This window comes from Panulirus ornatus, chromosome 13 (assembly GCF_036320965.1).
Source record: "Panulirus ornatus isolate Po-2019 chromosome 13, ASM3632096v1, whole genome shotgun sequence".
Taxonomy (NCBI): domain Eukaryota; kingdom Metazoa; phylum Arthropoda; class Malacostraca; order Decapoda; family Palinuridae; genus Panulirus; species Panulirus ornatus.
The window spans coordinates 20,244,843-20,263,265 of record NC_092236.1 but is presented as its reverse complement, the minus strand read 5'-3'; the positions used below and the strand labels follow the sequence as shown (position 1 = coordinate 20,263,265).

Here is an 18,423-nt window from a genome sequence, read left to right as displayed (position 1 = left end):
AGAGAGGAAAGTGATTGGTTCTCAGTGAATGTGGGTTTGCGGCAGGGGTGTGTGATGTCTCCATGGTTGTTTAATTTGTTTATGGATGGGGTTGTTAGGGAGGTGAATGCAAGAGTTTTGGAAAGAGGGGCAAGTATGAAGTCTGTTGTGGATGAGAGAGCTTGGGAAGTGAGTCAGTTGTTGTTCACTGATGATACAGTGCTGGTGGCTGATTCATGTGAGAAACTGCAGAAGCTGGTGACTGAGTTTGGTAAAGTGTGTGAAAGAAGAAAGTTAAGAGTAAATGTGAATAAGAGCAAGGTTATTAGGTACAGTAGGGTTGAGGGTCAAGTCAATTGGGAGGTAAGTTTGAATGGAGAAAAACTGGAGGAAGTAAAGTGTTTTAGATATCTGGGAGTGGATCTGGCAGCGGATGGAACCATGGAAGCGGAAGTGAATCATAGGGTGGGGGAGGGAGCGAAAATCCTGGGAGCCTTGAAGAATGTGTGGAAGTCGAGAACATTATCTCGGAAAGCAAAAATGGGTATGTTTGAAGGAATAGTGGTTCCAACAATGTTGTATGATTGCGAGGCTTGGGCTATGGATAGAGTTGTGCGCAGGAGGGTGGATGTGCTGGAAATGAGATGTTTGAGGACAATGTGTGGTGTGAGGTGGTTTGATCGAGTAAGTAATGTAAGGGTAAGAGAGATGTGTGGAAATAAAAAGAGCGTGGTTGAGAGAGCAGAAGAGGGTGTTTTGAAATGGTTTGGGCACATGGAGAGAATGAGTGAGGAAAGATTGACCAAGAGGATATATGTGTCGAAGGTGGAGGGAACGAGGAGAAGTGGGAGACCAAATTGGAGGTGGAAAGATGGAGTGAAAAAGATTTTGTGTGATCGGGGCCTGAACATGCAGGAGGGTGAAAGGCGGGCAAGGAATAGAGTGAATTGGATCGATGTGGTATACCGGGGTTGACGTGTTGTCAGTGGATTGAATCAGGGCATGTGAAGCGTCTGGGGTAAACCATGGAAAGTTGTGTGGGGCCTGGATGTGGAAAGGGTGCTGTGGTTTCGGGCATTATTGCATGACAGCTAGAGACTGAGTGTGAACGAATGGGGCTTTTGTAGTCTTTTCCTAGCACTACCTCGCACACATGAGGGGGGAGGGGGATGGTATTCCATGTGTGGCGAGGTGGCGATGGGAATGAATAAAGGCAGATAGTGTGAATTGTGTGCATGGGTATATATGTATGTGTCTGTGTGTGTATATATATGTGTACATTGAGATGTATAGGTATGTATATTTACGTGTGTGTATATACATGTGTATGGGGGTGGGTTGGGCCATTTCTTTTGTCTGTTTCCTTGCGCTACCTCGCAGATGCGGGAGACAGCGACAAAGCAAAATAAAATATAAATATAAATAATAAATTCTCTGAAAAAAATTCGGTAAGCATTATTTAGAAAAAGGCTTTCAACATAAAATTTTATTTGTGGAACAATTAGTAATATTTGCTCACGGTGGGAAAGTTGTATATCTGGCAGCATGGTGTAGTCTTAAAGTCAGATGACGTAGTTTGTTGCTTGACTCACCGTGTGGCACTGAGAATAGAGAAATGCAACTTTTTCTTGTCCTTGTATTTAGTGATATTTTTGTTTTTTCTGTTCTTGGTGGTTTTCTTTTTAACCAGTAACTTACCATGGGTCCTAAGTTGTCTTAGGTAGAAAAGGCCTGTATGCTTCCTTGAAAGAAAGAAAATGTATCTTTGAGCAGTATTTTAAGACATACTGACTGATAGAGCTGAGTCCCTTTTGACATCATTCCTCACCTGAAAAGCGAGGAATGGTTGACTTAGGAGACTAGTAAGATTACTGATGACCCAGTGAGGTGTGACTTGTTAAAATCCGTCCCCACCAGGTTATTAGTCACCTTACTTTTTTTTCTCTTTAGATTGACCAAACCCAGCTTTCCAGGGAGGAATGATGTTAGAAGGATGAGAAAAGAAGTGTATGGATGATGAACTTGGCCCTGGCAGTATGTCTAGAAATTTCACATGAAGATACAGTTTCTTGCTTCCAAGCAAGAATTCCTAGCTTAAGCCAGATACCCAATTTATCAACTAACTCTCTGGGGAGGATGAAGCGGTGGGACTATGGTTAGTTACTAGTAAAGATATTGTCCGGAACAGAAATAGCAAAAATATCTCTTAGCATATGGACGGCAAGCAGAAGTTGCATTCCACCACTTTCATTACTACAAGGTAATTGAGGTGGCAAATCTCATCATCTGACTTCTAAGATTGTACCTTGTTGCCAGACATATGATAGTCCCACAATAAGAAAGTAATAGGATTTATTCGATAGCTAAATCCTGATGTATAAGAGCTTTACTCTGAACTGTTCAAGTTGAATTTTTTGTGAACTGTAGGTAATCACTTAGTAATGGCATCTTTATCTACACTTACCCTAATTCATTACCAAAACCACGAGCAGATTTCCTGATAACCCATGTGTGCATCCTACCTTTTACCATGTTTTGAGTATGTATTACTCATATACATTGTTTGTAAAGTGAAAAGTTTCAGATGTAAGGAATCCAGGCTGGAAATGAGTTATTTGGAAGGAGCATGAGATATCACAAGATGGAATGAAGAAAGTAATGAAGGTTGTATGAGATATTTGGTTTGAGAGGGAATGCAAAGGGAATGGATTGTGGAGTGGTATAGTGGGTGAAATGTAATACTTTGAGGTGGATTAGGCTTGTGGAAAGAATGTGAGACAAGGAGTTTGCAAGGGGAGTATGGAAGTGTGAGTAAAGTGGTTGGAGTGAGAGGAAGACTACCTGTGACATTGGGGAAATAAAGTGGAAGAGTACTGGAGGGAGGGAAATAGAGAAAGAAACATCTACAATGAATCAACTTTGTGACATATGTAATGTGAACACACAGGAGTCTGACTCAGACTTGTTGTGACCTCTATAATCCTTTTGTTCTATCGCTCAAGGATGGAGATGGGGTGCACAATGAATTTGCAGGGGCTACCGGCTCAAATCAGTGTATTGAATGGTATATGCGAGGGAAACAAAAAGGACAGGGATGAGTAGAGACTCTTTTGCTATGGCCACCCCCTTGATGGGAGTTACTGGAGGTAATGGGCATCAGAGATATAGATAGACAGGTAGATAAAGTCAAGAACTTGACCAAAATCATACTTTGTATTTTTCCTTTTCACAGGAAACAAAGGAGGTGAGCCCAACAAAACTCTGGCGTCGGTTTTCCATGAGTGTGGGCAGCGGAGCACCTCTCAAGCGTTCACCACAACCTCATGATTTTACAATCAATCTCAAGCTCAGAAAGGTATCCAAATTTTGGCCTTTATTTACATTGTGTGTATAATTGTGTTCCCCATGAAAATGTTAATAAAATCTTTTCATGGGAATTTGATTTAGAGGGAAAATAATCAGAATATAGAGCACCTCTTCAGCAAGGTGGAGATTCCAGATCTAATACTTAGGCATTTGCAGAAATCTGTTTTTTTTTTTTTATCCTGTAATAGGCTCTTGATGTATCCGATAAGCCACATATGATGGAGAGGTTTGCTTTTATAATCTCAGTTGTGTTTGTGGCTCAGATTATTTAAGATGAAAAGCATTGGGTTCATGTTTGCATGCAGCATCTTGCATGCATAGTGATGGATTTACAGTGTTCAGCAGACACATAGCAGAATTGTAGATGAGGCCTACTTAGCAACAGTTTCTAGTTGTGAGACTTAATTATCTAGAATGCTATTTTAGATATCCATTTTAGGCTTTGAAGTTGGTGCTGGGATCCCAGTTTGATGTCACAATTATTCCACCTTTGCTGTGCAGATATTTTGATTTACCCTGGACACATTAGTGCATCATGTTCAGATTGATTCATGATATTGATATATACAATTGTTGAGAAAATTAATACCGTGCCTCGTAATGATTATCCTGCAGTTGGCACTGGAAGTCTTAGAGTGGAGTTTAGAAGAAGCTACAGTAGTTAGGGAGGGTCGTCTGTTCTGCCTTGCACCAGACTTCAACAATTGGACACGACGTGGACGCTCCCTCAAGATGGCATCAGTCCATGTTCTTCTTGTTACCCATGGCTCAGTAAGTGAGAGAGAAACTGTTGAAATGTTTTATATATTTCTTTCTTAGTAGGAATCACTGTGCGAGCTCTGAATATGAAGTCCAGCAGTCACATTGTGAGGCTTTGGAGAAGAAATGGCTAATTATCATTTTGGGATTTTTATTGTAGAGAAATCCTGTAATATGCAGATAATGAGAGAGGAGTAGTTGACAAAGAGGATATAGGTCAGAAGTGGAGGGGACAAGGAGAAAGGGGAGACCAAATTGGAAATGGAGGGACTGAGTGAAAACGATTTTGAGTGACTGGGGCCTGAATATTCAGGAGGGAGAAAGGCCTTCATGGGATAGAGTGAATTATAATGATGTGATATTCAGAGGACAACTTGCTGTAAGTGGACTGAACCAGGGGATATGAGGCAGCCAGGGAAAACCATGGAAAGGTCTGATAGGGCCTGGTTGTAGATTGGGTGCTGTGGTTCAATCCATTGATTATGACATTTAGCCTTCATCTGTTCCTGGCACTATGTTGCTAATATGGGAAATGGCAGGCAAGTATGAAACAAATGTTTATATTTACTTACTAACTTATTTCCTGCCCCAGGAGTCCCATCTATCCTTTGCTTGTAGTTAATGATATGCATAACTAAAGTATTACTGGAACTCTAATTTGCTGAGTTTTTAAGGTATTTTTTTATAATGATGAAGGTGTAAGGCATGTACAGGATAGAGTGAATTGGAATGATGTGGCATACTGGGGTTGACATGCTGTCAGTGGACTGAACCAGAGCATGTGAGGCATCCGGCGTAAACCATGGAAAGATCTGTGGGGTATGGGTATGGATAGGGAGCTGTAGTTTCAGTGCATTACAAACGTCAGCTAGAGAATGGATTTGAGTGGATGTGGACTTTCTCCGTCTGTTTGTGGTGCTACCTTGCTTAGATAAGAAATGGCAATTTGATATGAAAAAAATCATAATAATGAATTATGATCACAAAATCACTAAGTTTAGTAAGTATTTGGATGTACTGTAGTTTTTCATGTTTATATCTGATAAAAACATAAAATAGGTTCACAGATTTTTAACTTCTTTATATATGTATTGTTTACATTCAGCCAAGAGCAGTGTTTGAAGATGAGGTGCCAGAGGATGGTCTTGTGACACCACGCAGTTTGGGTATTAAGGATGCAGCAATACTTGCTTTCAAGGACCACAAAGTATCCAAAGCTGCTCTTATCAGGGTGAGTCTGAAGAAAATGGTACAGCAAAAGCTATAACATTTGGTGTTTCTTATTATTGTATGTGCACACTTATAATGACTTTTTTAAAGTGATCAGTTATCATTTCCTTAGAATTCATTGATACCATTAACATGATTCAACAGTGATACTCAGATGTAACCTTAAGGGTAATTGTTGTACTGTATTGTGTTTCGTAAATTGTGTTTAACTTGTTCCAGGAATGTTTCATCTTAACTCTTCTTAATAAACTTGTTTTCTGGTTTTGTGAAGATATCTTTAGTTTTACTCTCAGTACTGCATATAACACATCTTGCAGAAATTTTACCCGTATTGATTATTCATGACCTCTCTAAATTAAGAAAGTGAAGAACGTAGATAAAGAATAGGTCCCCTGATTAGTATTATGGGTATCATACATGAAGACAGAAGTAGTGAGTTGCAGTTCCTTTTTCCCCTGTCAAGTTCTAGTAATTAATCATTAAATCCTGCTTTATATCGTGTACTGGACAAGTGCATTTACATTCATAATGATAGTGTGGTAATGGAAGAGTAGCAGCAGTAGAAATACCATGAAAGTTTTTGAGCCACTTACAGACATGTTTTAAACTGAAAAGCTGTGACTCAGTTTGTCCAGAACTGGGTGGACCTTATGAAATGGAAAGCTTATTAATAATCATTTATATTAATGCTGAATTAAGGTAACTTTCATTCCATGTTAATTTTAGTACAAACACAGAGGCCATACCACCTGAACCAATGATTATTAAGCAGTCATTAAGCTATGAGTATCCTGTTAACATTAACAATTGCTGGAAAAATTAGATTCACTTAAATGGAATAGATAAAACAACTTTTTCATGTCATTCCTTTTGTACATATAATAATAAAAACATTTTGTCCATGTGCTGTTACAGACCCTAAGGCTGTGTGAATTGTTGGTTTCAAAATAATTATAATGCTTAATGTGAAAGTAAATTTTAGGCTCCTCTTTTGCACTCTCTTGCCCCCTTTCCATTTCTTCTTTAATCTAGCCACTTGTTTTCAAAATCCTGGTTGTAACTCATCAGAGGAAGTGCAGCTAAAATTCCTGAAGCCTGGTTTATTTAAAGAAATTATCTTGTCAGTGAACAAAGAGAAATAAGGCATTAACGGATTTGGAGCTGTATGGCTTGCATACGGTCAGATTGTTTCAGAGTGCAATGCATGTGAAAGTTGTTTGGAGATATGATGAGAACAGGGACTGGGCATGTGTCACTGTGAGAATGAATTTGAGGTGAGAGGCTTTAGGTATCACATAGGTTTAAAAACCAGATCTTTTCTCAAATACAAATATGCAGTGTATTATATTAAGTTTCAGAGATTTATCCACAACTGCTGTCTTTTCATATGAAAACATAGAAATATCAGGATAATTGTAAATTTTTCTATAATTTTAAGGAGTCTTTGTTAAGATGAATGCTTTCCTCAATGAGGGAAAATTCCTTTTACAAAATTTGCATTGCACTAAATGAAATCCTTATCATGATACATGATCTTATGTGCATCAGAATGGGATAAGAGCAAATGAAAAGTCCAGAGTTCTAATGATTTTAACGTTTACTTGAAATGTAGTGAAAAGGACGCACTTTAATTTCAATTCAGTTGGTGATCATACTTCCATTAGAAAATGTAAAATGGAGTGTAAGGATGCACAGAGCATCAGATTGGGGAAGAGCAGTGTGGTTTCAGAAGTGGTAGAGGATGTGTGGATCAGGTGTTTGCTTTGAAGAATGTATGTGAGAAATACTTAGAAAAGCAAATGGATTTGTATGTAGCATTTATGGATCTGGAGAAGGCATATGATAGAGTTGATAGAGATGCTCTGTGGAAGGTATTAAGAATATATGGTGTGGGAGGCAAGTTGTTAGAAGCAGTGAAAAGTTTTTATCGAGGATGTAAGGCATGTGTACGTGTAGGAAGAGAGGAAAGTGATTGGTTCTCAGTGAATGTAGGTTTGCGGCAGGGGTGTGTGATGTCTCCATGGTTGTTTAATTTGTTTATGGATGGGGTTGTTAGGGAGGTGAATGCAAGAGTTTTGGAAAGAGGGGCAAGTATGAAGTCTGTTGGGGATGAGAGAGCTTGGGAAGTGAGTCAGTTGTTGTTTGCTGATGATACAGCGCTGGTGGCTGATTCATGTGAGAAACTGCAGAAGCTGGTGACTGAGTTTGGTAAAGTGTGTGAAAGAAGAAAGTTAAGAGTAAATGTGAATAAGAGCAAGGTTATTAGGTACAGTAGGGTTGAGGGTCAAGTCAATTGGGAAGTGAGTTTGAATGGAGAAAAACTGGAGGAAGTAAAGTGTTTTAGATATCTGGGAGTGGATCTGGCAGCGGATGGAACCATGGAAGCGGAAGTGGATCATAGGATGGGGAGGGGGCAAAAATTCTGGGAGCCTTGAAGAATGTGTGGAAGTCGAGAACATTATCTCGGAAAGCAAAAATGGGTATGTTTGAAGGAATAGTGGTTCCAACAATGTTGTATGGTTGCGAGGCGTGGGCTATGGATAGAGTTGTGCGCAGGAGGATGGATGTGCTGGAAATGAGATGTTTGAGGACAATGTGTAGTGTGAGGTGATTTGATCGAGTAAGTAACGTAAGGGTAAGAGAGATGTGTGGAAATAAAAAGAGCGTGGTTGAGAGAGCAGAAGAGGGTGTTTTGAAATGGTTTGGGCACATGGAGAGAATGAGTGAGGAAAGATTGACCAAGAGGATATATGTGTCGGAGGTAGAGGGAACGAGGAGAAGAGGGAGACCAAATTGGAGGTGGAAAGATGGAGTGAGAGAGATTTTGTGTGATCGGGGCCTGAACATGCAGGAGGGTGAAAGGAGGGCAAGGAATAGAGTGAATTGGATCGATGTGGTATACCGGGGTTGACGTGCTGTCAGTGGATTGAATCAGGGCATGTGAAGCGTCTGGGGTAAACCATGGAAAGCTGTGTAGGTATGTATATTTGCGTGTGTGGACGTATGTATATAAATGTGTATGGGGGTGGGTTGGGCCATTTTCTTTCGTCTGTTTCCTTGCGCTACCTCGCAAACGCGGGAGACAGCGGCAAAAAAAAAAAGAATTATTAAAGTATGAAAAACTTTTCACTTAAAGCCACAGAAGGGTAGATATATGACCTGTGCTCCATTGGAGAAAAATGTATGGAGAAAATCACTCATAATTCTTCAAAACATAATAGGTGATTCTCTTTACTTTTGGCATCTTATAAGCATGGATACCCAAAAATGGAGAAAAAAAAGCATGAATACCAAAAAAGAGAAAAAAAACATGTTTTATTGAATTATTGATTTATCAGCTCCTAGTTTTTCTGTAAACTCATTCTTTTAGCTACCTTATGCATCACTTCAAAGTTTTATGTAATCCCTTTTTTCAGAGAATTTTTTGAAATAATCAAATACATTGATTAAAGTTTTTTGACGAGGTCACTGCCGTCTTCAGCTGACAACGGCAGTAGTCAGGAATCAGTTCATGTCATAATAGTTTCTTCATTATAGCTATACAAAGACATGCAGACAGAAAGTCTTCCATTTTTCGTGAAAGTGTTAGTAAAATGTTGGCATAAAACGAGATATTGTAGCTTCTATTGCGGCTTTTTTCTATATATAATCTAGACACATATTTCAACAGTAAGAGGGATGCTGGATATCATTACAGTATAAAAGGTCGTATCATGATGCAGTAAAGACTTTGTTTAGTACATATAAGCATGGTACACTCTTTTTTGTAGCATGAACCATGGCTTCTCAGTCGCTGTGTGGTTGCATGGGAATCAGAGGGAGAGACTGAATGCTTTGAGGTGACAGATCTCAATTCCAAGGATACTTACATCTTCAAGGTAGGTTTTAGTCATTGATATTGTTTAAGTGTATTTTAAGATGACTATATCATCATTGTAGATTGGATGATTTAGAACTTTCAATCCTCTTGTTTGATTCTTATTCTATTTATATTAGGCTTTCTCTCTTTTTTAATGAGGATTTTCTTCATGCTTGTATTAATTTTTAGTGTACTCATCCTGCACATCATTGTCATACTTTCTTACAGTTTTGGAAAATAGTATAATCTTACGGTAACTGTTAAATCTTTCATTTGTGCTACCTTGATTTAAACATAGCTCATTCACTTGTTCTGACAACCATCTTATTTACTCCACCCATCAAACAATAAACAACCATAGTTGCATTACACACTGGCACACCCAATTGTATTTCATACCTCTCACTTGTACTACCATTTTCCCCTCATTTTCACTACAGTTTCATGTACATTGTAATGGGCCCATCTCTGAATATAGAAATACAGTGTCAGCTTTACTTATTCAGTTTTATGTTCACATGCACAAGTGCAAAAAATATAATTACACATTTGATTTTTGAAATTCTTTATGATCATATCTTATGATTTATGTAATTTTATTCATTTGGTCACATTAATTTTCCAAACTTCCAGGTTTGCAAAGAAGACTTTTAGTGCATACAATTACTGCTTTTACTTGTATGTAATGTAATTCATCCTCTTTCCAATAACTTAATTTGCTTTATCTGTGCCCATTGTTTTTCATTCTCATTCAAGGCCCTACAAGTTTAATTCTTGAGACTCCATTGCTTTCTGCTCTGAATTATTCAGCGTTTATTATTAATATTTTCTTATTATCCGCTTTTCTTGCATCTGCCCTATTTATATGTCCTGTCATTACAGTCCTTCACACTTGTATGCTTTTTGCATAGTATAGTCATGACTGCAATGATTATATTGTCATTAAACTTCTTTTGGACCTTAAATATCCCCCTCTTTTTATCATTTCTAAATCCTCTTTCTCTTGTATTCACCCTTTGTCTCATTAGTTCTGTCTAGAACACAGCTCTCCAGATTACTGTAAAATGGTGACACACCATCGGATAACTTTCTTTCTGTGATTACCTATTTGTACACTTTGGGAAAGGTGTTCTACACTTACAGGCCTCACTTCTCAAAGTTTCTCTTAACACAAAAACTTCTGTATATTGTTAGCATTTAGATTTCATCACTTAGCTTATTTGGATAATCCAAAAATGTGAATCTGCAGAAGTAATTCTTTAAATAGTTTCTAATATGTTTCTTTTTATTTCTTGTTTATATTATGTTTGGACATTACTACCAGACTTATTTCTGTTCAGAAACAGATGAGTTATACTCCGTATTATCTGTACCTAAACCATATATATTATGAACATCTTTTGTACTGGATTTAAGAGTAACAAAAATTCAAACCCATTTTTGTGCACTATCTGTTTATATTATTTCATGTACCAATACTTAGGTATCACATATGCTTTTACTGAGCGATCCCTGAGTCATATGATAAGATGTGCATCTCTCTTGAACTTCTTTATGATTTATCCAGAAAATGAAAAGTTTATATCCATTAAACCTATTTTGAATATGTTTAGAAATGGCTACATAGAAGTTTTTTTGTTTTTTTTTGCTTTGTCGCTGTCTCCCGCATTTGCGAGGTAGCGCAAGGAAACAGACGAAAGAAATGGCCCAACCCACCCCCATACACATGTATATACATACACATCCACACACGCAAATATACATACCTACACAGCTTTCCATGGTTTACCCCAGACGCTTCACATGCCCTGATTCAATCCACTGACAGCACGTCAACCCCGGTATACCACATCGATCCAATTCACTCTATTCCTTGCTCGCTTTTCACCCTCCTGCATGTTTAGGCCCCGACCGCTCAAAATCTTTTTCACTCCATCTTTCCACCTCCAGTTTGGTCTCCCACTTCTCCTCGTTCCCTCCACCTCCGACACATATATCCTCTTGGTCAATCTTTCCTCACTCATTCTCTCACTCATTCTTTCAAAACACCCTCTTCTGCTCTCTCAACAACGCTCTTTTTATTTCCACACATCTCTCTTACCCTTACATTACTTACTCGATCAAACCACCTCACACCACACATTGTCCTCAAACATCTCATTTCCAGCACATCCACCCTCCTGCGCTGCACACAACTCTATCCATAGTCCATGCCTCACAACCATACAACATTGTTGGAACCACTATTCCTTCAAACATACCCATTTTTGCTTTCCGAGATAATGTTCTCGACTTCCACACATTCTTCAAGGCTCCCAGGATTTTGCCCCCTCCCCCACTCTATGATTCACTTCCGCTTCCATGGTTCAATCTGCTGCCAGATCCACTCCCAGATATCTAAAACACTTTACTTCCTCCAGTTTTTCTCCATTCAAACTTACCTCCCAATTGACTTGACCCTCAACCCTACTGTACCTAATAACCTTGCTCTTGTTTACATTTACTCTTAACTTTCTTCTTTCACACACTTTACCAAACTCAGTCACCAGCTTCTGCAGTTTCTCACATGAATCAGCCACCAGCGCTGTATCATCAGCGAACAACAACTGACTCACTTCTCAAGCTCTCTCATCCACAACAGACTTCATACTTGCCCCTCTTTCCAAAACTCTTGCATTCACCTCCCTAACAACCCCATCCATAAACAAATTAAACAACCATGGAGACATCACACACCCCTGCCGCAAACCTACATTCACTGAGAACCAATCACTTTCCTCTCTTCCCACACGTACACATGCCTTACATCCTCGATAAAAACTTTTCACTGCTTCCAACAGCTTGCCACCCACACCATATATTCTTAATACCTTCCACAGAGAATCTCTATTAACTCTATCATATGCCTTCTCCAGATCCATAAATGCTACATACAAATCCATTTGCTTTTCTAAGTATTTCTCACATACATTCTTCAAAGCAAACACCTGATCCACACATCCTCTACCACTTCTGAAACCACACTGCTCTTCCCCAATCTGATGCTCTGTACATGCCTTCACCCTCTCAATCAATACCCTCCCATATAATTTACCAGGAATACTCAACAGACTTATACCTCTGTAATTTGAGCACTCACTCTTATCCCCTTTGCCTTTGTACAATGGCACTATGCACGCATTCCGCCAATCCTCAGGCACCTCACCATGAATCATACATACATTAAATAACCTTACCAACCAGTCAACAATACAGTCACCCCCTTTTTTAATAAATTCCACTGCAATACCATCCAAACCTGCTGCCTTGCCGGCTTTCATCTTCTGCAAAGCTTTTACTACCTCTTCTCTGTTTACCAAATCATTTTCCCCAACCCTCTCACTTTGCACACCACCTCGACCAAGACACCCTATATCTGCCACTCTATCATCAAACACATTCAACAAACCTTAAAAATACTCACTCCATCTCCTTCTCACATCACCACTACTTGTTATCACCTCCCCATTAGCGCCCTTCACTGAAGTTCCCATTTGCTCCCTTGTCTTACGCACTTTATTTACCTCCTTCCAGAACATCTTTTTATTCTCCCTAAAATTTAATGATACTCTCTCACTCCAACTCTCATTTGCCCTCTTTTTCACCTCTTGCACCTTTCTCTTGACCTCCTGTCTCTTTCTTTTATACATCTCCCACTCAATTGCATTTTTTCCCTACAAAAATCGTCCAAATGCCTCTCTCTTCTCTTTCACTAATAATCTTACTTCTTCATCCCACCACTCACTACCCTTTCTAATCAACCCACCTCCCACGCTTCTCATGCCACAAGCATCTTTTGCGCAATCCATCACTGATTCCCTAAATACATCCCATTCCTCCCCCACTCCCTTTACTTCCATTGTTCTCACCTTTTTCCATTTTGTACTCAGTCTCTCCTGGTACTGCCTCACACAAGTCTCCTTCCCAAGCTCACTTACTCTCACCACCCTCTTCACCCTAACATTCACTCTTCTTTTCTGAAAACCCATACAAATCTTCACCTTAGCCTCCACAAGATAATGATCAGACATCCCTCCAGTTGCACCTCTCAGCACATTAACATCCAAAAGTCTCTCTTTCGCGCGTCTGTCATTTAACACGTAATCCAATAACGCTCTCTGGCCATCTCTCCTACTTACATACGTATACTTATGTATATCTCGCTTTTTAAACCAGGTATTCCCAGGCTACATATAAGTACATTTTCATAATTGGGGCCTGTTATAAGCCTCAGCCTCCAGAGAAAAGATTTTTGATTTTAGAAACAGATGATGTAGCCTCTGATGTGAACAATGATGTGGGTTATAACTGTTTTGATATTAGGATATAGGTTTCCAAACTTTTCATGATAACAAAATTTAATAAAATCATTGGAAGGCTGAAACAGGCCCACAGGCCATAGTTTACCATCATCCAGCCCTTGTTATCTCCATTTATGGAAAGTAGCAATTTTGAGTACATAGGTCTTGAAGTTTCTTGTATTGAGCCATCATATTACGGAAAAAATTGCAATGAGAGAAGCATAAAGGAAACAAAAAATGATAACATGTTTTTTGTAATAAAGAAGAGACATCAATAACTATTACTATGTTACAAATAAAATCACCTGTTATGGAAATTTTCACAAGTGGTCTGGAATTCAGAAAGAATCATGAGATGAAATGGTTTAGATATCACTATATTTTTTCTAGAGGCTATATTCTCAAAGTGTAGTGCTTGATATATGTTAGATGTATACCTTGAAATAAACTGATTCATTTTTTTGCTTGCTTACAGGGGAGTGACAGCACAAGTACAGAGGCATGGTTTCGTTATATACAGTTTCATGCTCTATCTGTTGGAATGTGGAAAAGAAGAAGACCTGCTCTTGCCAATATCATGATAAATGGTATGAACAGGAGTTAATAAAGAATCATGACTGGCTTAACATACAAGTGACCACATGCTGTGAAAAGATGCAGAACATAGGAAATATTAAAGATTTATGGATAGGATGATAAAATGCTTAGTGATAAATGTGTTCAGTGAAAATGGAAATTAAGAAATGTGAAAAGAATGAGTGAAGACAAGATGCATCACTCACATGTTGAGGATCAGGGCACTGCACTTGATGGGTATCTTAACAGTCCTTCAGTTATCGATATGCTATTTCTTTTACAAAATTCATTCCTGAAAAATTTTGATTAGCAGAGAGGTCTTAAAACAGAGATGAATAGAAATAGCAAATGAATAGTTAAGTGCCTTTATTTGGACTACAGGACCCAATAAACTAACATTTACTAGAACAATACCTAGTAATCTTTAGAAGGAATTTGGATGAGAAATCAGAAAAAAAAATTTTCTTGTAAAGAATAAGTATGCTGCAAGTGCCTTAACTCATATACGTATTGCAAGATTATCATAAACTTTTTTCCAATAGCAGTCACACTAAACCAAATAGATTAGCATTTGACATTCCTATTAGAATAGTGTTATTCTGATTTATGTCCCTGTGATGACAAGTCACCAGTTTTTTGTGTTGAGTGGAACAGATACATTGTTGTGCCGCTGACTCTACCGGTGCTGATGTGCCAAATCAACTTTTCAGCCATCCTTGGCAGACACTCAGATGTAAACAGCATCTTATCATAATGCCAAAGTGTCTTAAGATATATTTTCTTAATATTTCTTGGAAAAATTGCTAATTTTCTCTGAAATTTGTATATAAGATGCTGATTTTTCCTTGTATAGTGCATTTACAAGATGATTGATTGTACTTTGATTACTTATATAAAATTTATATATATATAATTGCATTTTTATATGTATAATTCTTTCCATTCATTTATCTCATTCAAGCTCGTACATATGATGTGACATGACATTTGATGATGCTGACTAAAGAAATTTTGTATATAGCATCACAGTCATTCATTTTGCTATGAAACCTTTTACAGTCTGAGAAAGGTAATGAAAAAATTGTTTTTATTTTTATGTACAGTCATATGTTTTATTTTCTGTTTCATTTCTGAATATCAGAATATTTTTCAAAAAACAATCGTTGAAATAAGTGTAGTGTTTCTAACTTTCTGCTTTCAAATCATATGTGTTATAACTGTAACTTTTACATGCATTTCCCTTATACAAATCTTTTTGACAATGTGTAAATGCTTCTGTTCATTCTGCTTAGGTTTCCCAATGACTGTCACAAATCATAAAAATTATTGAGTGGTGTATTTGTATTTGATATGTTTGCAGTGAAAAGGACTCGCTTGTTGGAGCCTTTGTTAACTCTCACACATTATATAAACAACTCTAGGAGAAATAAGATTTGTCATAGAGTGAACAGCCTTGTGACAGCCATGAACCACTGTCTCATTTCAAAGGTGTGTAGGGTAACTAGAATTCCATAAGAGAGCCTATCCTTGCCCTTTGCCATTCTATAGGGTTAGAGGTAGGGACCTGCAAGATGCATTCCCACAAAATGTGCGGACATAGAAAAAAGTTTCTTTATGTAGAGGTGTGTTGAGCACTGGAATAAGTTACCGTCAGACATAGTGAATGCTAAAATTATGAGTACCTTCAAAAGTCGTTTAGACAAATATTTCATAAATTTAGGTATACTCTGAGAAAAATGCCAGAAATAAATGTATAAATGACAGCAGTAATGGGTACACTAGAAGGCTAACGTGCAGCAGTGGGAAGTTGATGGTAGTTTAAAAAACTACTGAGTGGAATTACATTTTATTTTGTGAAGTATATGTTTTTTTTTACAGACAACCCAGTTGTGGGCCAATCAGGCTTCCTTTTGTCTGTCTTTCTCATGTGAACTCATGTAAATGTTCAGGGCTGGAAGCTCTTTACTCATTACCAGGATGGTGATGCTGTTTCCTATGGGGTGGGGTGGTGCCCGGATGGATGAAGGCAAGCAAAAATTAATATGTACATGTAGTGCAAGGAATGGCCCAACCTGCCCACATAGACATGTATATACATAAACGCTAACACACGCACATATACATTCATGTACATTTCATTGTATACATATGTATACATACATATATACACATGTACATATTCATACTTGCTGCCTTCATCCATTCCCATTGTCACCCTGCCACATATGAAATAGCATCCCTCCCTCCCTCCCTCCAACGAGGTAGCTCTAGGAAAAGACAAAAAAAAAAGGCCACATTTGTTCACAGTCTTTCTGTAGCTGTCATGTGCATATATAAACGTGGGAGACAGCGACAAAGTCTAATGAAATGAATATAAGTAATTTTATATATATATATATCTTTTATACTTATTCACTGTCTCCCACGTTTGTGAGGTAGCGCAAGGAAACAGATGAAAGAATGGCCCAACCCAACCACATACACCTGAATATACATAAACGCCCACACACGCACATATACATACCTATACATTTCAACGTATACATACATACACATACACAGACATATACATATATACAAATGTACACACATACTTGCTACCCCATCCATTCCGATTGCCACCCTGCCACACATGAAACAGCAACCCCCTCACCGTGCGCACACGCGAGGTAGTGCCAGGAAAAGACAATAAAGGCCACATTCATTCACACTCAGTCTCTAGCTGTCATGTGTAATGCACCGAAACCATTTCCTGCATTAGCGAGGTAGTGTTAAGAACAGAGGATTGAGCCTAAGAGGGGAAATCCTCACTTGGGCCCTCTTCTGTTTACCTTCTTTTGGAAAAAATTGGTTGTACCAGTCACACCACATAAAAATTGTGATTGTGGCATGGATAATTCCATACCTTTGAATATACAGAATGATGGATTCATGGCTCTGATAAGGTAACTGACTTGAAAACAAGTCTAGTTCTGTTTAGGCTCTTTCATTTTCTAGGTGAGGAACCTCTTTAAGAACTATAAATGAGAATTCTGCTGAACATGTTTTCCAAAATAACGTATTGTATTTTCACTGTAATTTAATGCAACAGATACCAGTACTTGGTTTGTAAGAACTCTTCATGCCATTATGAGTATATTCCATTTCCTCTGTTCTGTTGATAATATTTTCCATCACACCTTTATGTTGCTAGTGTATTTGACTCTTATGGTCTGTTGTAACAATTTTTTTTTTTTACTGTTGTCCTTTTAAACTTTACTGATTTTCTCTCATATCTGTCATGCCTTTCCTCATTTCCACTGTTAGACATGTGTTCCTCTTTTACAGTAGTTTTCTTGTTTATTATTCCTGTTTAATATGGTTTAAATGACTGAATTGCCACACTGAGCTTCTTAAAGTGTTTATGTAGATTCTTTCCACATTTTCCTCCCAAGATGTGAGACTTCATAATCAGTGGTTAATAGAGATGCATTGTTTTCTTGAAGCATTAGCAGAAATTTGTTGCAATTTTTCATAATGTTTCATGTCATATTCTGTAAAATTATGATTTATCCTATTGCTTTTGTTATTTAAGTTCTTTCTTTTTCAAACTCTTCATCCAACAGATCTCCTTATTTATGAATTATCACTGCAGCATATTTTTGATATGTAAAATGATAGGATTTATCATGTTGCTTTTGTTATTAGAATTCTTTCTTTTTCAGACATTCAGACTTTCCACATTTATGATTTATCTGTGCAGCATGTCTTTGATATTCACGTATATTCCTCTTATATCTTCTCTGTATGGCATGTCTGTTTTCCTTTTTTTTTTTGGTAAAATTTAGCTAATTCATGTCTCCCTACCAGCAGTATATGCACTTTTTAAACATAATCTTGGCTGCTGTACAATAATGTATATAGGGATGTAAACATATGATAGGTGTATATAGTTACAGTGTCATATATTTAATGTGTGATTAAAAGATATTGGAGATTCTGAAGTGTAGTACTTTCATTTATTCAATTTCTTCTCCATATAACCTTACTTTAAAAAGACCTACACTCTTTGGCTAAAGGTTATTCAAGATTGCATTAAGAGTTGCCTGTACGATATCCATGTGATGTACCATTGTGGTGAAACCCAAACCTTAACTCTTAAACTGCTCCCTTTTTCTTGCAGCAAACCTTATGGTACTGCTCTCATTGTCAGATGGCAAAGTAAAGCTAGCCACCTTTGTTTAAATCCCTGCCAGTGTTCGCTTTCAACAATTATCCCTATATGTGACAAGCAGAATACCACCATAGGTAGAAAAAGTTTAATTCATCAATCAC

The 18,423-nt window shown here is 37.9% G+C and overlaps 1 protein-coding gene across 1 annotated transcript in view; it reads left to right on the top strand.

Annotated features, from left to right (window-relative positions):
- The window catches only part of RhoGEF64C (Rho guanine nucleotide exchange factor at 64C), a 284,605-nt gene extending 266,513 nt beyond the window's left edge, over positions 1–18,092 (top strand). Inside the window, exons 12-16 of the mRNA XM_071668711.1 lie at positions 3,212–3,334; positions 3,961–4,116; positions 5,210–5,335; positions 9,105–9,212; positions 14,009–18,092. Of these exons, the coding sequence (XP_071524812.1) occupies positions 3,212–3,334; positions 3,961–4,116; positions 5,210–5,335; positions 9,105–9,212; positions 14,009–14,137 (642 nt within the window). The 3' untranslated portion in view covers positions 14,138–18,092. The remainder of the gene's footprint in view (positions 1–3,211; positions 3,335–3,960; positions 4,117–5,209; positions 5,336–9,104; positions 9,213–14,008) is intronic.
- The last annotated feature ends 331 nt before the right edge of the window (positions 18,093–18,423 follow it).